Source organism: Danio rerio, chromosome 16, assembly GCF_052040795.2.
Source record: "Danio rerio strain M-AB ecotype USA chromosome 16, GRCz13ab, whole genome shotgun sequence".
NCBI classification, from domain to species: Eukaryota; Metazoa; Chordata; class Actinopteri; order Cypriniformes; family Danionidae; genus Danio; species Danio rerio.
Window position 1 is genome coordinate 21,272,629 of NC_141036.1, and position 24,405 is coordinate 21,297,033.

Genomic DNA, 24,405 nt, shown 5'->3' on the forward strand with positions numbered 1-24,405 from the left:
CAAGTAACATGTATGCATGTAGACTCTCATAAGTGCATATTGCTACCATGCTCTTAAAATAAAACTTTCTAAAATAATTGCCATGACTTTAGACTAGCTTTAAGTTGGTCAATAGTGCAGTCTATTTCAGTTGCCTCAAAATAATGTGCTAGGATGTGAAAATGATAACTGCTCCAAGCTAAAACTAGCAAAAATCACGCCTGGTGCTGCACTGCACACCAGGTGTATGATAGGGCCCTTTGTCTTTTGACAGCCATAGCACAAACGCAGAACTAGGAAAGTGGTCCTTAAGTTACATAAAATTAATTAATTTCAATTTTTTCCTAATTAAGTTCATCCTAATGGCAGACTTTGAAATTAAAATCTTTTTCTGATTATGCTGTGTGAACACCCCAAAAAGTGGGTACTTCTGCAACAAACTAAACTGCTGATCACAGCATATTAAATATTAGAAAGAAAAAAAATATATTTCTGCTTACAGTTTTTAATGAAACAATTCACTTTACAATAAGGTCTTAGACTTTTGACTTTTGCACCCCAAAAAAGAACACAGTAAGAAAAAGATCACCAAAGCGTGTGTTTCTTCTTCTGCTCATGGGAAACTAGGTCATCTGTAAGCCAGGTTACAGAGAAAAGAGGCTACAACAGCAGCTCTTTCCCAAAACCAGACCAATTCATTTCCAAACAAACAACCAACTCGCACAAAAACACCAAAAACAGAGTCAAATCAAGTAAACAACGTGCAAATGAGTGATTAAAAAGATCGGGACGGGATTGAAGCTATCATTTAGACAGCTTGCTGTCATCATCTTGCTCGTTGTATCTCTCATTCTCTTTTAGTTTCTCTTGGTCCCAGATGGCAGCTTGGCATTTGGAGTCTTAATCAACTGAGTTGTTTGTGTCAGTGTAGGTTCAAACCTATAACCAGGGCACAAGCTCTGATTGCACGTAAACACATTGAAAGCAGGCCTCACCAGGACAATACGACTTCATTTCAACTGTTTTTTTTTCTTTTTACTATAAAGTCTGTGTGAAACGAAGGTTGCTGAAACTTATTTTAGTGTGTTGATGTACTTCCTGAAACAAAAACTGAATATTAAGTAAGAGGTGGAGCTTTTTTGCACATCATTCCTTCGTAACTAACACTAAGACAGGGTCTTAACCAGTGGTGTAGTTGGGGCTATACGCACATATACTTTGTATGCCTACTTTTTTCTACGAGCTGTTTAGGTATTATGACTTCAGAGGATCAATTATTGTGTATGCCCACTATATTCTTGTTTTGCTGATTAAACTTCCCTAATGTTTGTGTATTCACAACCCTTTAACAGTACACCTTTTTTTTTTACTTGCATCTTAATTTGTTGTAATTTCTGCTCAACATTTTTGCTTAACATGTGCCATTTCCCGCCCCTGACAACCACAGCAATTGTGAGAAAATTTTATGAGTTTTTTTAAGACAACAAAAAGTCAACTGAATGATGCCTCACTGAAACATTCAGGTTAAATTAGAAAACAGCATAGGAGTCACTTTAGCCCCCCTATATTTCCATTCAGCCCCCTTAAACTTTTGCGATTAGCTAATGAACTGTACGTTACTAAATTAGCACCTCAGTCCCCTTTAAATTTTTCATATAATCAGCAAACCACAGCTGTGCAGAGCGAGAGCAGAAGCTGTGTTTATCAATAGATTGTTATAATATCTGCATATTTGCAGTTCTTTGCTATAAAAACACTATTAGCTAAGCATAAATCAAAGGATTAGACTATTAGCATCTTGCTTAAAAATGAACAAGTTTGTTCAAACATTTTTCCTTTTTAAGTGGATAGTTCACCAAAAAACGTAATATTGTGATCATTTACTCAACCTTTACTTGTTCCAAACCGATTTGTCATTTTTCATCTGTTGAACACAAAAGAAGATATTTTGAAGAAAGCTGAAAACCTGTAATCATTGACTTCCATAGTATTTGTTTTTCCTTCCGTGGAAGTTAATAGTTACAGGTAACTGATGTGTAAATAAATATATATTTTTCTAATGAATCAAAGAAACAGTGACTTTCATTGTTTTTTCGTTTTTTGTTTTTTTTGCCTACTTTTAAAATTTGGGTTGGATGGTAAATAGTTCACCACCATTTTTAGGACTACATCACTGGTCTTAATATGCAGTTGCTACGGTTTTTTTTTTAGATGACGAAAATTATAATTGTACATTACTTTTCTAAATCGATGGATAAGTGATCACACAGGCATTGCCGACAAAGTGCGTGTGCTTGTGTGCATGGGAATGTATTATCCTCCCTCCTGTTAAATTTGATCTAATTGTTGTCCTGAAACACACCCCCTCTGCCGCTTTAAGTTTTTATTCTAATGGAGGGAGTGATTCATTTGTGAATGAGTATCCGTTTTGATCGACTCGTGTGAACCATTGATATTAGGGTTGGGTCAATAGACATTGCCATCGTCCTTTGCCGATGGACATCACGATGCTGAGCGGGCATTGTGATCCTCATCCACATTGGTGTGTTACCTAGCATTTCTAAACAGCTCTCTATCCACACTATAACGCTTAAAATGCACATCACATGACCACAAACAAACACTCTGACATGAGCTGCACTGTATGCACACGTCTGAGCTCCAGGCAGTCAGAATGAGGTGCTTTGTGCGCAAAACCCCATAGAGCAGTGCACATCGGACAGTTTATCAAGGATGTACCGCTGGATGGCATCTCACTATAGTTTTTTAAGGAGATATTTAATTAATATTGTCTCTATTTAACAACTCTTCTGTCTTTTGAATATATTTGGTAATGTGTCAGACAGTCGATACACTGCTTCAATCTTTTGCTTTCATGCTTGTACTTAGTAATTTTAGCAAAAACCTCAAATACTGTTGGTTGGTTGCTGTTGGTTGTGCACCTTTTTTACTACCAAAGTTTGTCGATGCCATTATAACACCAGCATGGAATTTAGTATGAAAAGTGTGCACATTTAGGCTTAGCCACTGTTATGTCATCAGGCACCCTTAAGTTACTTCAAAAACAAGCCGTTACCTCACTTAGCTGACAATAATACTTATTATAATAACTGTTGTAATTTTTCATTTACAGTACATTGTTTGCTAATTTTATTCAACCAACTCTAGCATAAGCCTAGGATTTTGTGCAATTTTGGTGCTACTTTGCCTTATTGTCAATGCAATAAGAGACTGTATTATCATTAATAAAATGATAATTTCCTATAAAATGTTATGCCTTTACGCTTTGTTTTCTTTGTTTGCTAGTTACTACACCCGTACACAGCGTAAAAGTCCAGCATCTTAAGATTGGCTTTAGTCTTGACTTAGAGTGGTTGAATGACTTTTGTCCATGGAGCACTGTAGAAATGTGGCAGCAGTACTGATGCATGCTCAGGGTCTGTATACAATATCTAGTGTGTATATCTATAGTGTATATGTCTATGGAGTATTACACCAGAATTCAAGTATAGTTCCAAGCTGTAATGGCCAAGAAAATTGCAATTTTAATTTTACGCCAGTTGTAGTAAACAATGTAACTACAAAAAAGTCAAGTTTTAAATATAAAAAATATCAAAAACCTTGTTTGATTTTTTTAAGGAAGATGCTAATGATCTAATCCAATTCCATAATGTATGCTAAGATAAGATGAAAGTGCTTCTGACACAAGCAGCTGAATGGATACAAAAATGATAAAACATGATTGTTTGACTTAAGATTACGGGATTTTTAAACAAAATAAAGAGTGCACCTTTAAAAAAAAGTTAGCTTTAAATATAAAGAACGTATTAGGGAATCACACTGGCTTAATTTGAGATAAAATGGCACACTGTTACTCAAAGGTGTTCTGGGAGGTTCTGAAAGTTCATCAAAGCATAGCAGTAGCATGAATCATCTGGGTGTGAAAACTTGAAAATAGTGGAAAGGAATAGCTTCTGCCTGCTTCACTTTAAAATACACCGAAAGCACTTACTCAAAGCCACAACCCTTTGTGAGAAAAATGCATCTTTAGTGAACATCCAGCAAAAATGTTGTACCCAGTGTGCCAATCAGGTGCACAAAATTTATTTTTATATTATTATTATTGTTATTTTTTGTGCTAGCTGAAATATTATACTATTGGGAGTGATGAGTAGCTTCGGTTTTTTTTTTTTTTTTTGTGATCAAGAAAGTGACTGTCATTGCAGACAGGCATCGCACAGACTGCCAGTAGGTCTCAACATGCGGATTTAGTATTTAGGTGTCTGTCGTCAGTCCCTGGCTCTCTAAATCCAACTGCTTTGACTATAAACAAACAGGCCCAGTGAAGAAAGTACTAGCTTTCTCAAACACACATAAAACATAATTAATGTAGCTTTTATGCTGGAAATACACTTGCTACAAACAAAATACAATATATGGCATAACCTAGTGTTTTGCAATGTTTTTTTTTTCTTGTGTAACAATGCACCTTTATAATGTAGCAAAATAGTTATCTTTAAATAAATGCTTGTCTTTTGATATTTTTTCATCAAAGAATCCTGCAACTATAAAGCACCAAAAATGTCTGCATCTGTATACACTTTTTTTATGCACTAACAGGTCAAAAATTCAGTTTTACCATGAAATCATAAAAAAATATGACATTTACAAATATTTCAAAATAAATGACACCTATTTTAAATTGTAATAGTTTTTAAACATTACATTTTCATTGTAATTTGGATTAAATTAAATGCAACCTTGCTGCATTTGTTAAAAGTCTTGCCACCCAAAACTATTATTTTAGCATATAACAAAAACAACAACAATACTATTGTTTATTTTTATTAAAATCTTTTACTATTTTAATTAGTATATATTATATTTAAAAACATTTAATAAAGTAAACATTTAATAATTACTTACAAAATATTGGATCGTATATTTGATTCAAAATATATTTTAAACTATATTAATAATATAAATCTAAATACAAAAATACATTCAATAAAACAAATAAAATAAAAAAAATGTTTGAAACATTTTTTCTCAGCATGATTAAAGTACTTTACATAAATACCAAGGTAAAACTGACATTTTTTATATCAAATATTTGCTAGACAATCACACATTTCATCAATCCCAAAATAACTTTCTATAGTCATAAACAGTTCTAACTTTTCAAAGTAAAGATCAAAAGTAGCACCAAGCCAGAACGACTAACTCTGGAACACAGTGTACAATCAATGTAGTACGTCATACAGCTCTAATGTAATGTTCTGCTTTTGTGTATTTGTATACGCATTTGTATACACACAGACACCCCGCCACCCACATGCACAAACAATCTTTTTAAAAGGGAAGTCGATACCCTCCAGCTTAAATATACAAGTATACCACACAAACACGCTTCAGATGGAACCACTCATGTGCACATATTCCAACAAAGAAAGCATTGCAATGCACTTCACATGGTGACTCAATAGTGCCCAACACAGTCAAAAAAAAAAAGTTAATTTAAGTTCACAACCCAATGAAAACATGCCACAAAACAACAGAATCAAGTAACAACACAACTGAATCAAACAGAAACCACCTGCTGATGGAAATTGAACTTGAATCTCATTTAGCTTGTCTACTGTTTCCTTCAGATGTTTAGACCCAATCCCAATACGATTTTTGTACCCCAACCCTTTCTTCTTCCCCTTCCTCTTGGCCCTTAAAACAGAGTGTAAAGGGGAAGGGTTTCAAATTTTACCCCTAAGAAATGATACAGCACGTCTCACATATACACGTCATCATATGTCATCGTGAGCTAGTATTTCATATGAGATCGATGATGGTGACTGCTGTAGTTATTCCAGTTCTGTATTTGTTGGGTTCTATCTGCTAGATGTGATTTTGAGATAATGAGCTTTAAAGTTTTTGCATTCCATAGCAAACATTTGTTTTTTACATAAAAAGTCAACTTATAAAAAAGCATACCATATTGTAAATAAGCTGTCATTTAATATGAATATGTAAATAACTCAATTTTACCAAAAATGTCAGATAGAACCTTATAATTCTAAGGTGATGATCTATCTTCAGGAAATCATTGAAGGCAATGGTATTGTGTTATCATAATGTTTTAATGTGACATTAAGATCGTAACTGTACTGTGCATTTACACTGTGGCCATATTCATCTATGTAAACACACAAAAACAACATTAACAAAAACATACAGTACCAGACACTGTAAAAAGGACGTTCCCAGTCTAGGCCACTAGACTTTTCTGACAGGGTAATCGAGTGTTATCGAGTGTCAGATGTGAATGTATGTTGTGGGGCTACAATACAAGTTATTTTATGGATTATAGATAGCAAAATTTAGTGTTTTTTTTTATTTTATTTATTTTTTTAAGCATGACGGTACAACAAATGACGTTATGGATGTATTAAAACATGTGCTTGTTTGTTGTAAAAATTCATAATAATGACAAAAATACTCATTTGTGCATCTCATGACTTCCGTGTTCAGCCATGCTGCTGATGTAAATAGTGTATTCTAGGAAATTTTCATATCCCTTGGCTTCGAGTGTGGTCTTTAAAAATCTCAGTTTCAAGGGCTATCTAGCCCTTTCCCTTATCCCTACGCCTTCAAGCTAAAGAGCTAACAACTCTACCCCTTCACTTAAATGCGCAAAATGAGGGGTAGTGAAAGAGCTAGGGGGTAGAATTGGGATTGGGCCTTAGCCCTATACTTGTGAGGTTATATTTGTGTTTTAATTGCATTTTGTATTGGCTTGAGCAGCACAATGGCTCCATGGATAGCACTGACCCCTCACAGCAAGAGTTTTGCTGTTTCGAGGTCCGGCTGGGCCAGGTAGCATTTCTGTGTGGAGTTTGCATGTTCTCCACAGTTCAAAGACAAGTAATATAGTTAAGTTGAATTAACTAAATTGGCCCTAGTGTATAAGTGTGAATGCAAAAGTGCATCGGTGTTTCTCAGAACTGGGTTGCGGCTGGAAGGGCCAATGTGCTGACCCCTCATAAACAAGGGACAAAGCCGTATAGGACAATGAATAAATGAATGAATGAATGAATGAATGAATGAATGAATGAATGAATGAATAATTGAATGTTTTGGCTTGATTTTGTTTCTTAAGTTTGCTTTTTGAATATAGTTTTTTTTTTTGGCTTGATTTTATTATGTTGTTGATTGATATTGTGTTGTGGCTTGATCTTGTGTTTGCTTTTTACGTTCTGCTATGTTTTTTTGCTTTTTTTCCTCCATTGTGTGGTGAACTCCATGTTTGCTTTTAAAATCAGCTTATGTTGCGCACTACCGGGCCACCGTAACATCACGCATTGACCCCAATAATCGCCATTCACAAACGCATTGCTCCTAGTTGGCCTGGCTAATTTATTCTCCCCATGCATGTGAGGTGAAAGGTCAGACATGTTAACAGGCCGCTAAGAGCTTCCTCCGCCTGGGGACGAGGCTGCAGGCAGGCAAAGGGGTCAGCCGAATTTCACAGCAGGGCTCACATGCTTAAACTTCCCGTAAAAAGGCTTGGCAGGATGTTGCAGATCGTAAACCCGAATTTCAACAACCCCTGTTACCCCTCCCTTTGCAGAAAAGAAGACATTCTGTTGCTTTATTGCCAATTCATAATTTTGGGTGGAAAAGGTTTGGTGCCAGGCTTTAAAATGTATTGTGCTGTAGACATTTGAGTCATTGTGATGTGGTTTGAATATATAAGTGTTTCCTATTGTGCTGTAGTTGTAGTCAGGGCTTGACATTATCTTTTTTGATCACCAGCCACTGTGGCTAGTAGATTTCCAACGTTACTAGCCATTTGCCATTTTCACTAGCCACACTTTTCTTGTTGGGAAAATATATTTTATATGCATTAATTTGAATTTGACATGCTAAAATGACTTGATTTCGATGTTGTGTTATGTCCGCATGCCTTCTCATTCATTTAACTTCTTGTGTGTATTGTGTATTAGCTTGCTTAGTGTGCATGAGCAAATGGATTGTCACAATGCAATAGTTTTTATTTCACATGAATTTTCAGAGCTCAAAATTAAGGATTTACCAAATTTATCTCTGACCACACTAAATAAGTATTTCTTATTTCACATTTTTGATGTGTCAAAAAAAGGAAAATATAGCGTTATAGGTGACCTTTTTTACTCAACAAAACTGTTCTTTAAAAAACATTACATTTAAAAAAAGAATTATTGTCATAAATCTAAAATATGCACAGTAATCTGTCCTGGCTAAAAGTCCCAGATCACCAAAGTACACATAAAAAGGGGAGTAATCTCCCAGTAAAGCAATGTTATTGTGGTAACACTTTACAATAAGGTTCATTCGTTAATGCATTTACTAACATGAACTAATCATGAACAACACTTGTACTGCATTTATATGGAGATAGATTAGACTCAATAATAATTCACGCAAAAGACACGATGTACACATGCGTAGCCAAATTTATGTGCATAAAATCAAATTCACGTGCGTAAAATATTTATTTATATTCACAAAACATTTCAAGTGCACAAAATAAAAATGTATTTTCATAAAATACGTTTCATAAATGCAAAACTCCAATTGCAAATTTATAAGAGTGTACAAAAAGTTTTGAACCTCACACACGTGTGTGTGTGTGTGTGTGTATTTTTGAGACTCTCCTGCCAGAGGCAGGGCAACTCATGCCTTTCTGCCAATCAGATGAGAGCTGTAGTCGATGACAACCACTTTGCGTTCCATTTGCGCAGACTGTTCCTCTCCAGCATGGCGAACAGAGAAAGCTGCAGTCACACTTTTTTTTTTCATTTATTTATTTATTTGACCATAGCCTCACACTTTTTATCCATTATTTTGCCGCAGCTCCGCTCTTCTTATTTATTGTCTCACAGCCTTTGAGCAAAATGTAGCCTGCAAGGTATTGCTGATGTAAAAATCATTCCAGGCAACTTAAGTCTATCAGCGCCATTGTGGTCTAGTGGTCAGTACGTTGCATTATGACGCTGTTGTATCCGTGTTCGATCCTCACCGTAGTAAGTTTGTTTTTTTTGTTTTTTTGTTAAGACATATAAAACTGTAAGGTTGTTGAACATTTGAAGTTTTAAAGCAGCTGTTTTCTTGAAAAAGACGTGATAGTGTAATTAGAAACTGAATTGGAAACTACCTTATTGTAATACAGTCAGTCGTGAAGTGAGGTGGGCCGGTCTAAGGCGTGAAACTCCAGGGCTGAAAAGGAGTCCCACTCCGGCCCTAATTATATCTTATTATGAACGTAAACAGGCTGCTGTTTTGCTTTAGTTGCCTAATATGTAAAATATACCCTATCATTCCATAATATTTATATAAATAATCATTTTTAAATGATGCTTATTAATTTATTTTTGTTTATTAAACTAGAAACTCAAAAATTGACAATGAAAATATGACAACATAAACTAAGTGTTTATTTGCTTATCACGTGCTGTAGAAAACTTATTTATCTCCTTTTCCCAGAAGGTGAAAATCGGGCATAAATCGGGTTAAAACCCATGTAGTCTGAGCTGTAATCTTTATTTTCCTGGATTTGATTGACTGGGACAGCGACTCTGAACACAGAACGCTCAGGTTACTAAAGTAACCCTCGTTCCCCGAGTAGGGGAACGGAAATGCTATTAGTGGATTTGATTTTAGGAAAATCCACGAATTGGGAGGATTCGGTTCAGAAGCTGCTTGTCTGAAAGAGTATGGAACGGGCCAATGAATGCCAATGAATTGGCAGCGTAAGCTTGCGCAGGTGTGCTTCATTGCCAATTAACCCTCACCGGATGATGAGGTTATGCTTTCCCACGGTGCCGTCAGCTACCGCATCATGATGAGGGGAGATGGCAGCCACGTAAACCTTGAGAGTGGAGGGCGACAGCCTGCTCTCCAGCTTCGCTTGAAGGAAAGAGAGCACAACACTGATCTGGCAGGTTTAGGGGTCCTCTGCGAGAGACACACCATTCAGTGAATAGACTCCACTTTAGGGCGTAGGCGCTCCTCGTGGAGGGGGCTCTAGCCTGAGTGATGGTATTAACCACCACACTCGGTAGGTTACCTAAGTCTTCCTCGCGTCTAAGGACTACACGTGGAGGTTCCAGAGATCGGGGCGAGGGTGCCAGATGGTGCCGTGTCCCTGAGAAAGTAGGTCCTCTCTCAAAGCGATCCGCCAGGGGAGGGCCGTCGCGAGGAGGGAGAGCTCTGATATCCAGGTCTGGTTGAGCCAGAGGGGCGCCACTAGCAGAACCTGTGCCTCGTCCCCCCTGACCTTGCACAGTAACGGCGCGAGCAGGCTCACTGGGGGAAACTCATACTTGCGCATGCCCCGAGGCCAGCTGTGGGCCATTGCATCTGTGCCGAGAGAGCCCTCGGTCAGGGAAAAGAACAACTGGCAATGAGCGTTCTCGGGGGAAGCAAACAGAACGATCGGGGCCTCCCCGAATCGCGCCCATATCAGCTGGACAGACTCGGGGTGGGGTCTCCATTCTCCGAAGTGTATTTGCTGCCGTGAGAGCACATCGGCTGCACGGTTGAGCATACCTGGAATATGAATGGCGCGCAGCAATTTCAGCCGCGGGTGACTCCAGAAGAGCAGACGGCGGGCGAGTTGAGACATGCGGCGAGAGCACATACCCCCCATACGGTGGCTATACGCCACCGCCGCCGTCGTACTATCCGTCCTGACCAGCAGGTGTTGCTGCTCCAGCGTCGGAAAAAAGCTCTAGGTGATTGATATGTCAATGCAACTGGGCACCCTTCCATTGGCCCACAGCTGCATGCCCGCAACACACGGCCCCCCAACCCGTGTTGGAAGCATCTGTTGAAACAACAACATGACTGGACGCCTGTCCTAGAGGCACACCGGCCTGCAGGAACAAGGGGTCATTCCAAGGGCTGAGGGCGCGGCGATCCATCGCAGTGACAGAGACACGGTGTGTGCCCGCATGCCATGTGCTGAAGTAGTCTCATATGGAGTAATCCGAGCGACGTGATGGCGGCTGCGGATGCCATATGCCCCAGGAGCCTCTTAAAGTATTTCAGTGGGACCACTATTTTGCTGTCGAGCTCTCTCAGACAGTTCAGCAACAGGCGAGTGCGCTCTCTGGAGAGGCGCGCTACCATGGTGACCGAGTCCAGCTCCATCCCGAGAAAGGAGATCCTCTGCACAGGGGCGAGTTTTCTCTTTTCTCGGTTGACCTGCAACCCCAACAGGCGGAGGTGCCGGAGCACCTTGTCTCTGTGCATAATCAATTGCTCCCGCGAGTGGGCTAAAATCAGCCAGTCGTCGAGATAACTGAGTATGCGGATGCCTGCGAGCCGAAGGGGCGCTAAGGCACTCTCCGTGAGTTTGGTGAAGACCCGCGGAGACAGAGAGAGCCCGAAGGGGAAGACCTTGTATTGCCACGCTCGACCTTCGAACGCAAACCGCAGAAACTGGCGGTGGCGTGGAAAAATGGAGACATGGAAATACTGCCATATGCGTGGAAATCCAGAGGACGAACGCATCGGAGGATGCGTCTCTGCATGAGAATTCTGAACGGCAGCTTGTGCAGACAACGGTTCAAAATGTGCAGATCTAGGATTGTCCGTGACCCACCGCTCTTTTTGGGTACGATAATGTACGGGCTGTAAAACCCACTCTCTATCTTGGCTGGAGGGCAGCAATCTCCTCTCGCAGAACAGGGGCCGACAGGGGGCTGACCCTGGTGAAATACACACCAGTGAACTTGGGGGGCCGTTTCGTGAACTGGATCGCATAACCGAGTCTGATTGTGCATATGAGACACCGCGAGGGGCTGGCCCGCGCTAACCAGGCAGGCAGAGCACTCGCTAATGGACTTATCGCTACAATCGCTGACGTACCAGCGGTGGGGCAGCACGGAGTAGGTGTGCTGATCCGAGGAGCGCGAGGGTCCCGCGGAAGAGCTGGAGGAGAGCGATTCGCTCTGGCTCCGCGCCCTAACTCCGGAGGGGGGGCTCGAGGGTTGGGGGAAAGGAGACCGTCCCCCCAGCGCTTGTGAGCCACTGGTGAAGCACATAAAACCTGCGAGCTGGAAGGCAGTGCGTTCCGGGCTGGCAAGGTTCGTGCTGTCACATCCAGGGAAGGTGAAAAGGTGCTCTTTCATTGATGTTTTCGTGGCACTGAAAAGTACCGTTGGAATAGGGGCCCCGCCCTCCAGCGGGGAAAGAGCAAGTTTCCTCTTCTCCGGATGGCCTGGCTCAGGGACGCTTCGCGGTCCGTTTACCGGACTTAACGGCGCCCTGGGCAGGGGGGGCTGCCGGCTTTCGACATGCTCGACGTGCCCACTTCGCCGGAGGCATAGGCAGAGGCAGGGCAGCACTCGTCGGCGGGCGGAGGTGGATTGCTCGGCAGGCGGAGCGGGCTTACGGTCCCGCCGATAGATGACATTGCCCATCGCATCCGACTGCTCTTTTACCGCCTTGAATTCCTGGGTGAACTCACCGACGGTGTCGCCGAACAGGCCAGCCTGGGACATGGGTGAGTCCAGAAAGCAAACTTTGTCGACATCGCGCATATCGGCCAGGTTTAGCCAGAGGTGGCGTTCCTGGACCACTAGTGCACCTGCGATTGGTAGCGCTGGTAGGTGGCCATCGCGTGCAAGGCGGAAGCAGCCTGGCCCGCAGCCTTGTAAGCTCTGGCTCCGAGTGAGGCAGATAACCTACAGGCTTTGGACGGGAGACGGGGCGGACCCCGCCAAATAGGGGCGCCACGCAGGCAAAGATTGACCGCGATATCGCGCTCCACTGACGGGATCGCCTCATACCCCCTGGCAGCTCCACCGTCAAGGGCGGTGAGGGTGGAGGGAAAGGTGCCCTCCAAGACTGCGTGAGCCTACTGTGCACCTCCGGAAAGAAGGGGACGAGAGGCTTAGAGGGCTTCACGTTCTGTTCCTCTACGTAACACTCATCTAGTCGGTCTGGCCGCAGAGCTGGGGGTCCAACCCCTCGGCCGAAGCAGCCAGGGAAATCACGGCTGACATGTCCGCTTCAGGATCAGTCTTGACGGTGCTCGCCTGCCCGGAGGTGGCGAGCGGGTCTGGATCTTCGTCGGACAGTGAAAGCCCACCCTCCGTTGCTGCGGAGGACATCTGATCTCTGGTGTCAGTGAACGTGAGAGCTACCATCTGATTAGACGGATCGCTCCCAGTGCCCGAAGCTTAGATGGAGCGCTTGGAGGAGCGGGAGGTCCGCGAGCCCTTGGGCGACAGATTATCTCCTGCTGAGACCCTCAGATCTGCCCGAGTGCCCGCTTCAGAGCAGGAGGCAACTAGGGTGGTTCGCTCTCTTACGAAAGCTAGCCGCGATCTTAGCTGGGCAACGGTCATGGCATCGCAGTGATGACATGAACTGCCCGTGAGCGCCACATTAACATGCTTGACCCCCAAACATGTAATGCAGTGATCGTGTCCATCATCCGGAGCCAGGAAACCCCCGCAACCAGAAACGCACTGTCGGAGCGCCATCCTGAAAAGGACATGCTGAACGACTGTGTTGTTTTTTTAAGAAAAATGCAACTATACGCACCGCTGTGGAGGACTGGACCCAAAGAACGCCAGGCAAAGGAGAATCCCAGCTCGACCGTCTGCCGCCGCGTATACCCACTCTGGACCGGGAGACACTCGTTCGCTCGGAAGTCGCTGTAGTCAGCAAGAGGAACCCTCATCGACTCGATCAGAAGAGTCTCTGAAGCGAAAAGGATGGCGTCTGCTTGCTCCATGTGTGCTTATATGCTGGGTTAATTGGCAATGAAGAACACCATCGCAAGCTTATGCTGCCAATTCATTAGCATTCATTGGCCCGTTCCATACTCTTTCAGACAAGCGGCTTCTGAACGAATCCTCCAATTTGTGGATTTTCCTAAAATCAAATCCACTAATAGCATTGGCGTTCCCCACCCGAAGGAGAACTAAAGTGATGTCCAGTTGAACATTCTGATTTACTGGTGGTCAAGGACATTATAGCCTAATTAAATAAATGAGGCTATTGTGTATGCGGTATGATATGTTAATCTGGTTTACCTTCTTTCAGCATTAAACGCAATGTTTTATTTTGGTATTGTCGTATGTTCTGTTAGTTTCAGTTTTGCTTGCGTATGCGTTTGGAATGTCTCATCACTGGTCCTCATTACTGATCTAAATGCGCCACCTACTAGAATGACTTAGCATTTTTATTCTGCAAAGTTTCTACAGGAGTGATTAATGCGGCATAATTTCAGTGAAGATATGTTTTTAATTATGTTTTATTTTTTATTTTAAAATAATAAATATCATTTAAATAAACAATTACTCAAGCTAGTTAATGGCCACCACAGTGTGGATCACCATTACTGTAATGGTTGCCTTTAATTTAATTGCAAATAAGTTTACTACAACCCGCGATAAGCAAAAAGAATTAAAGAATTAGTTTATGCTGTCATATTCTCATTGACCGAGCTGGGAAGAATAGCGTCAGTTTTAAAACACACACACACACACACACACACACACACACACACACACACACACATATAGATAACACAAAATTTGAATAACGTATTTTAGCATGTCAAAGTCATTTATGCATATAAAATATATTTTCCCAACAACAAAATGGCTAGTGAAAATGGCGAGTGGCTAGTAACGTTGGAAAACTACTAGCCACAGTGGCCGGTGTTCAAAAACGTTAGAGTCAAGCCCTGTGTATATGTATGTATGCACACACAGAATAACCTGTGGCTCATGGAAAAAAAATGATAATTTAGGATTATTATAAATCGGCTTATATATATATATATATATATATATATATATATATATATAAGCTGATTTATAATAATCCTAAATTATCATTTTTTTTCCATGAGCCACAGGTTATTCTGTCTGTGCGGTAGGTTAATTATGACCCAGATGACAAATAATAAAATAAAATAACAAACAAATAGGCTAATTAATGATAAGCTGCTTTAAAACTTCAAATGTTCAACAACTTTACAGTTTTATGTCTTAACAATAAAAATGAAAAAAAAAAAAAAACTTACTAAGGTGAAGATCGAACACGGATTCTTCAGCGTCGAAACGCAACATGCTGACCACAAGACAACAATGGTGCTGTTAGACTTGAGTGGCCGAAATGATATTTACATCAGCACTACCCTACAGACTACATTTTGTTTATAGGGCTGCGAGACAATAAATAAGAAGAGCAGAACTGCGGCAAAATAATGGATAAAAAGAGTGAGGCTATGGTCAAATAAATGAAAAAAAAGTGCGACTGCTGCTTTCTCTGTTCGCCATGCTGGAGAGGAACAGTCTGCGCAAATGGAATGCAGAGTGGTTGTCATCGACTACAGCTCTCATCTGATTGGCTGAAAGGTACGAGTTGCCATGAGAGAGTCTCAAAAATACACACACAGACACGTATCCAGGGGGAGTCGTACGTGAAAGAGGATTTGCACATTCTCATTCAGGATGAACTCGCAAGTTTTAAACATTCAAAACTTTTTGTACACTCATACATTTGCAAATGGTGTTTTGCATTTGTGAAACTTATTTTCTAAAAAAAATTATTTTTATTTTGTGCACGTGAAATTTTTATATGAATATAAATAAATATTTTACGCACGTGAATTTGATTTTATGCACATGAATTTGGCTACGCATGTGTACATCATGTCTTTTGCGTGAATTATTATTAAGTCTAATCTGTCTTCATACATTTATTAATCATAATTGAACATTTACTAATGCATTAGTGACATCCAAGTTCATGATTGTTAACATTAGTTAATGCACCATGAGTTAACATGAACTAACACTGAACTACTGTATTTTCATTAACTAACGTTAACTAACATGAACAAATACAGTACTAAATGTATTGTTCATTGTTTGTTCATGTTAGTAAATGCATTAATTAACATTAACTAATGAACCTTATTGTAAAGTGTGACCGTTATTGTAAACAATGATCATTAAACCATATTAACAAAAATAACAGTAAGCAAAGAAAGCAGGTGAAACATACCGTGTTTGATAATGAAAGGATGATCAGGTGCACACGGTTAAGGCCTTTTAATAATCTGTTCAAAGAATAATTAAAATTAAAGCAGTGACCGCTGCTGCTTACAAAAGAATGCATTTTTTTTATCTTGAAATCAGCAGGACTGTCTGTGGGTGAACTATCATCGCTGTTTGTCTAGTCTATTTCAAAGGTAACAGATTGCACCAGTTGCGCTTTTAGGCACGATTGCTTTGCACAAGTAAACGGGAGTGGGCGCACTTTTTAACTGTTGCGCACCTCATATCACCTATGCGTGCAAGTGATCATCCTCTCGTCTGGTATTTACCTTCTTTTTTGCTGTTTTGCTCACGCGAACATAATTATTTTTGTCAGTCATGCTGCTTCTCGATTATAAGATCACATTTGCATGAATATTGGGCCATGCTTATTGTTGAACTTTGCTTTTAAGAAAACTACACTTTGTAGCAGATTTCCAACCAGCCAAAGTGGCTGTTGGAGGTGTCTTTCAAACCTGCCAAAGCTGAAATCTACCCACATTTGGCACGTTGGCGGTTGTTAATATAAAGCCCTGGTTTTAGTGGTTTAGTTGTAGTGACAGTGATGACATGTATGCGGGATTATGTGAACAAAATGAAAAGTTAGTTTACTACAGTACATACATTTTAGTGAAAACTAAGGGTATGTAGTGTTGACAACAAAAGATGTCTCTTGATTTTAAGTATTTATTACCTTTGATGATGATAATTATCTTCGTATTACATTTCTTAAAATAATCTATTTAAAAAGGTGATCCACATTGGGAAAAAATCTGATAAAACTTTTTAATTACTATTACTAATGTTGAAAATACAACCCAGGCTCATTATGGATACATACCCCTGTATACATTTTAGGAAAGTGTGAAATACGTCCCAGGAGGTGCACTTTTTTGCAAGCCACTGTGTATGCAACTGACCAACTGAGTATTTTTTATTTTTTTTTGGAAACCACGATACATTTAGAGGGCTCTTTGATATAGATTCTAGAATCTAGGGTCTAAAATAATAAAACAGTGAATTTGTTTGTACAATTATGAATGTCTTTATTGCTACTTTATATAATGTAGTTTATTCATCCTTTGTAAAAGTATTCATAAAAAAGCTTTTGCATGGTAGTGTAAATTACAAATCACATTTCATTTATTACTAAGTATAATCTTTTGAGATGTATTATTATGTAACCTAAGCAATCCTTTGTAGGACATATTATGACAACAATAACATTACGATCTAAATTGGGTATTTCATATCTTTAAAAGTTTATATAGTTGTATATATTCTATTTATAGTTTTGTGATAATACACTGGATCTTGTGGGAGAAAGCAAGTATTTTACTTTTAGGTCAGTGGGTTGCTAGTTCAAACATATTTGTATGATCTCATTTATTTGAAAATGTGTATTTACAAACAATTGAGCATAAAGATTGACCTCTAATAGCAAAACCTTAAATAAGATTTTACTCTGTTGTAATGTCTACTGTACCTCTGAGAATGTAGTTTTGGTAGTTTTGATCAGCTTCAGCTCCCACTTTAATAAGACATGTGAGTCCCTCCGCCATCACAAACTCATGAACCAGATCCTTATCATCCTGCAGAAGAAAAACAAGCAGATTCTTAATCCAAGCTGAGATATTGTGCATGTATATATGACAAACTGAGAACAAATATTGTACACAGACATAGCACATGATGTCAAGCAAGACAGGAAAAAGAAAAAGTTGCTGATGCTTAACAACTGAAATCATAAACTCTCTAATGAACATTGGATTGTTTTAACCCACCACTCGTCAAATATAGACAAATACAACAGTTGAGCAGAGTTAAATAAATTTTAATTTTAATGTATTGCAAGAAATAAACCCAACATTGGGTTTGTCCATATGTATTCCGAAGTTGTTTTAAGGGGTCATGGAAACCTCAACTAAATAATCTAAGATTTTAACATATTTATTTATATGTGTTGAGCATAATTAAAACAATGTTAGCATCTGTTTGCATAATTGTAGGAAACAACTGCCTTTTTGGGGGCTTTTTCACAATACTTTCATTTTCAAATAATCTACAGTATATAGTGTGACGCCTAAAACAGCAAATCTATGGCAAAAAGAACTGAGCACATTGGTGATGTTTACGCACATGGAGAACTGATCTACAGCGAGGATAAGAGATAGATGCAATGAAATGGAGGCGGCGTGTCCATTGTAAACCCAAGGTTATGTCTCAATGTAAGCATGCGATCAGCTCTTGGATTTAATTGTTATCTATAAAATCATTGGTTACCTCACCTATTTCAGAAGTTACCATAGATTGGACTTTACCCTTTCCTCCCCCTCCACCTAGAAATGTCTTTCTTCATGTACAGGTCAAATGGAATTTCTTTAGGGCAGGCATATCTGTTTGTGTCTTGTTTCTGATCTGAATTTTTCTGTTCGTCAATCTAGTGACGCCCGACTTTTGATAATTCAATCAAAGAACAGAATCATGCACTGCCCTACATTTTTTCGAATTTTAGAACCCTTTTAAGCTGACGTCGTCACAAAAGTAAAAATAAGGACAATCTTAACTTCCATTTCATGACGACTTCCAAGCCCCTGGTCCGAACCCAACTTGAAAGTTTCATGAGCTTTCAATACAACGCAGCAATTTTAGAGTGTAAAGAAAAAAAAATTGACAGTTCATAATGGGACCAAAAAGGTTTTGACTAGCTTTAACACAGCTTCATAATGACCAATGAGAATTTCAGAAAGGTCCAGTTGTGCTCGATATCAAACTGACATGGTCCAAAAACGAAGCTTATGCATTCCTATCTGTCCAGCGCTCTGTCAGCGTTTTCTCTGTGCTCCCTAAAGGTTTTCACTCCTACACCAACACATGCTGTATTGTTCTGCAAGCTCTCTGTCCACCAGGTGACGGACGATTCTTTAAATAACATTAAAAACAACTCGACATTGAATGGAAATTTAGATAGATTAAATGTTTTTGAAAAAATTTGTTTTCTATTCAGTTTTATTACCATTTTTAAACTCAATTTAAATATACTGTATCATTTAATAAGGTGTATCAATATACTGTGCCACAATATATGCCAATACTAAAATGCATCAATGTGTTCTGTGTATGTCAACTAATTTTATTGTCTATAGTTTACCTAAAATCAGTTTCCTTTACACTTACAGCAGTTTTCAGTAGTTGACTATGTCAATCAGTATGTTCAGCAGCACAAACACACGCATGTGGTCTACCATTGTTGCTTTGATTTTTAAGTACATGTGCACTTAGAGACTGAACAAATAATAGTCTATGTGTTTGTATTTGTTTGTCATTTTATTGAGATTTATACACATCTAAAAGCTAAATAAATTATCTGTTTATTGATGTATGGTTTGTAAGTACAGACACAATTTGCCTGTCATAAAACTACATGACTAGCCAGATTTTGAGGGATGAAAAAAAATTCTAAATATTTTTTTTTTTAAATATTGCCAAAAAAATAACCAAAAACATACCTGTGCAACATACAACTGGCTCTGCAGTCCAGTCGCATTTGGTAATAAAGTATGAAGAAAGAGAAAGATGCATATTAAATATGATAAATAACATAATTATTGTATAGATTAAATACACTCTCACTCACTCACTGTCCTTCAGCTCAGTCTTTGATGTATCAGGGGTCACCAAAGTGGAATAACCCACCAATTGCTCTGGCAAATGGTTTTATATGGTGAATTCCCTTCCAACCACAACAGATTAAATACAGTTTATATTATTGTTCATTTAACATAATAATTTTCAAAATAAGGATGTCACGGTGGCAAAGTTGGTGCCATTACATTATTAGTGTTTCCTGGTGTTGGGTTGTGGCTGGAAGAGCATCTGTTGCGTAAAACATATGCTGGATAAGTTGGTGGTTTATTCCGCTGTTGCGACCCCAGATTAATAAAGGAACTAAGCCGAAAAGAAAATAAATGAATATATGTGTGTGTGTGTGTGTGTGTGTGTGTGTGTGTGTGTGTGTGTGTGTGTGTGTGTGTGTGCGTGTGTGCGTGTGTGCGTGTGTGTGTGTGTGCGCATGCCTAAAATATTAGGGTTAGGGTTAGGGTTTTTATAAACCTGTTGTACTAACACTTGATAATAAAGTATAAAGCTATGATTTAATTTTGACATTTATAAACTTATAATTTATAATTTCTTAAAACTTAGTCTTAAAAATTAAAATACATAGTTTCGTATTTTCGGTTTACTCAAAATGTGATATTTCTCTGACTACAAAAGGTATTATTTAGTGTTTGCTATATTTCATACACCTTTTTAATTACAGCTAGTTCATTACCAACCTTTAAGTTTAAGCAGCAAAGATATATCAATGCATTTACGTCCGGTGTTGTTTTATAGAGGTGTCATGAACTCGTCCCTGCAGAGTCTCCCTCACTGAGCACGGTTCTAAATCCTTTTTCACTTCCTTCCCATGGAAACCCTCTGTGTTTGGGCTCAAGTAAATTTGGGTTGCTAAGTGCCGACCGAGTGCTTCACTGCAGTAAAGAGCCCATTAAACACGCAGTATAAGAGGTGTGAGGAGCGGGACGTGTCTTCACTTGATTCATGGCACTCACAGCTGGGCACACTCCACTAATTCTCCGATTACAGCTTGCATCCTTTCTCTGTCTCCGTGTGGAAGTGAACGTCCAATATTTCGGCAGCTTTGGGATTTGTGTGGACACACCCTATTGGCTGATCTGAAAATGATTAGGGGTGTTGGACTTGTGGAATTTATACTGGCACAGACGCTTCATAATGACACAGTATGCCCGCGTCTGGAGAAATGCACTTTACTGCACATGCACTTAAGCGAACGACAGCATGAAGAATGCGATTCTTGCCACAATTCTTCCTGAGTCAGGCGATCAATCAGACGACTGCTCTTGCATAATGTTCTCAAGTGATTCATACATCTTAGATTAAAATGCAGGGAGATTAGGAGGATTATGAGATCGCTTTCAATAACTGGAAGTGCAGAACTGGAATTCTGTCCAAGTCCTGGCTGTGTGCGTGTCTGTGTGTGTGCGCATTATGGGAGTAACAACCTAAAAGTAGCAATGCTACATTTTTCAGTAGTTTTTATTTATTTATTTATTTAAGCATTTTTTTATTATTTTTTATGTAATTAATTAATTTATTTATCTTTATTTATTTATTTATTTATGCTTTTTCAGAAGTAAGCAGTCTTTTATGACTATACTGCTAATATATATATATAAGTGACTTGATGTATCATAACAGTGATTGTAGAGTAGCTACTGTATCACAAGTGTAAATAAAGGGACAGTGTGACCGTATATCATTCAAAATGTCAAACTTGCAACTTTACAACCCTAAAGATAACACATTTAAATTCAAGTAAAGTATTTCATTTAAACTGTATGTATATATATACAAAAAATAACATTTTGTATTTCACAATTTTCTAACATATACATCTACGTGTACCTAATTTTGCAGTTATCTTAAAGTTATTTTGTTGGATTAGATTCAGATTTGGCTTAGTACTGACCAATGTATATGCACAAATATACACTCACTGGCCACTTTATTAAGTACACCATACTTGGACCCACTTTAGCCTTCAGAGCTGCCTTAATCCTTCATATAATGTATGTTGTTTTGTGCGGTAGGATGCCGAATTCGAGTCCAAAAATAGAAAACTTAACTTTTACCATACACCACACACTGCTTTAATACCGACTGCAGACGTCTTTGGCTAAATGGGAGCTGAATGAAGTGAGGAGCTAATTAGAAATGCTGGACTCTGCAGTTCTCATGTCATATCAGGTAAGTTCACACTATGCTGAACCATACACATCACTCGTTTTTTATTGCAGAAATGATTTCAGCAAAAACAGTTACATATGGGGAATTAAACCGCAGACACTGAATGCTAAGAATGAAACGTGAAAGTTACGTTTATTAAGGTAAAGTTGGGATTATATTCACACATTCATTCAGTGACAACTTGTGACAAACTCCCTATATTGTTTACCACTGCACTATGAATATTCGGTCTGAAATAACCTGCAAGTGTGACTTGAAAACAACATTAACAGTTTATTTGACTGTGAACATGTTGTACTTTGATAGTCATTGGCTGCTAATAAGATTTCGCTATTTAGACTTTGCAAATAATACTTTAAAGAAATTATATTGTGAAGGAGAAAGTCCAAATGTGCGAATATAAAACCGACTTTACCTCGTTCACATATCCTGCCGTACAGGTGCAGTTCGCTGTCAGAATGCAGTCGCTTTGCGTGTTGGTGATTAATTACCCAGGCCTTGTATAACATTAACTCTGTCTTCTTTCCTTGTGTTTGGCTAAGCAGAATCTCGGTTTTTAGCTCTACATAGTGTTGAATCTGGTCATCATGGAGCATTATTTCTTGCACATGACCACATAGAACATCATTGTTGGCATAAAAAGATTTATAGACCTTTAACTTCTCTCTTGTAAAATCACTTGGAGCTTCAATTAGATTTATATTTGGTGCTGGATGCTTGGTCATTTCGTCTTATCCAATACCCATTGGGAGGGTGCTATCGCAAATGGACCTGTCAGATGAACGCTGCTCAATTTAATGGTAATTTTGCAGAATCACTGTGCTTATAACTGGGCGACGAGCTGTTATAATATGCTGAAAGCATTATGTAAATAATGTATATAATGTGTAATCAATATATCTTATTTCTAAGACAACAACAAATTCTGCACCACATCTGATGTCATTACCTCGCTGTAAATGCTGGCTCTCCCGTTTTTTTCTGCCACCTCCCTGCGCGCGCATCCTGAATGTTTACAAACATTTTAATTGGTCTATTGGATTGAGCTCTGGTGACTGTGGAGGCCAGTTGAGTACAGTGAACTCGATGATTCACGGTTTATGACATGGCATGTTATCCCGTTTTTTAAGTAGCCATCAGAAGATTGGTACACTGTGGTCATAAAGGAATGCACATAGTCAGCAACAATACTCAGGTAGGCTGTGGCATTGACACAATGCTCAGTTGATCCTAATGGGCTTAAAGTGTGCCAAGAAAATATCCCCCACAACATTACACCACCACCAGCCTGAACCGTTGATAAAAGGCAGGATGGATCCATGTTTTCATGATGTAAAACCAAATCCCGACCCTTTCAATTTATTGTCTAATTTTGTTGAGCCTGTGCAAATTGTATGCTCGGTTTACTGTTCTTAGCTGACAGGAGTGGCACCCAGTGTGGTCTTCTGCTGCTATAGCCTATCCGCCTCAAGGTTCGACATGTTGTGCTTTTAGAGATGGTCTTCTGCATACCTTGCTTGTATCGAGTGGTTATTTAAGTCATTGCTGGCTTTCTATCAGCTCAAACCAGTAAGGCCATTCTTCTCTGACCTCTGGCATCAACAAGGGATTTGTTCCCACAGAACTGCTGCTCACTAAATATGTTTTTCTTTTTTGAACCATTCTCTATAAACCCTAGTGATGGTTTTGCATGACAATTCCAGTAGATCAGCAGTTTCTGAAATACTCAGGCCAGACCACCTGGCATCAACAACCATGCTACGTTCAAAGTCACTTAAATCACCTTTCTTGCCCAGTCTGATGCTTGGTTTGAACTGCAGCAGATCAGCTTGACCCTGTCTACATGCCTAAATGCATTAAGTTGCTGCCATGTCATTGGTAGATTACAAATTTGCATTAACGAGCAGTTGGGCACCAACCTAAAAAAGTGGCTGTAAAGTGGTTATTGTATAGGACCTTATGTCAAATATTAATTTAAAAGAGAGATTTGTGAGGGCTGTACTTATACATGCTAAGCACTGTAAAAGTTACTTAGGTCCTTCTTGTTAGTATGTTGTGTTGTAACTAGGGTAGAAAAGGTTGTGTATATGTGCTTTCACAAAGCTATAAGCCTGTTTCTGCTCCAGAGTCTTTGCATTTATTTTGTGTTTATGCTTTGCCTCTGACAGATTTAAATACTGTTGACAGGTGTGATTCAGGTGCTTTTGTCATTAAAAATGCTCAAACATTAGTGGAAAGTCATTTAAACCCACACAGGCACACATGCATGCACGCACATGCAGTGCAGTGGTCAGACATGGTTTCTCCAGTAGAAAAACAGTAGCTTCCAGCACAGCTTTAAAATCAATCAATGATGGAGTCTCCAGCTTTGGTATCTGGCAAATTTTTCGTGCAGCCAGAAATTCCAGCGCAGCCGTATACAGCTAAAACATGCATGAAAACAGTCACACACATGTGCTGTGGACCAAAAAGACATTAGCAGGTGCTCAGGTTTTCAGGC

At 39.4% G+C, this 24,405-nt stretch overlaps 1 protein-coding gene across 9 annotated transcripts in view; it reads right to left on the bottom strand.

Moving 5' to 3' along the window:
• The window catches only part of fhod3b (formin homology 2 domain containing 3b), a 339,130-nt gene that overhangs the window by 118,670 nt on the left and 196,055 nt on the right, over positions 1-24,405 (bottom strand). For all 9 annotated transcript variants that reach the window (XR_015511250.1, XM_087286868.1, XM_087286867.1 and 6 more), the window contains exon 5: positions 17,563-17,668. Coding sequence is in view for 8 of the 9 variants with exons in the window: in XM_087286868.1 (XP_087142994.1) it covers positions 17,563-17,668 (106 nt within the window). In the remaining variant the exon portion in view is untranslated. The remainder of the gene's footprint in view (positions 1-17,562; positions 17,669-24,405) is intronic.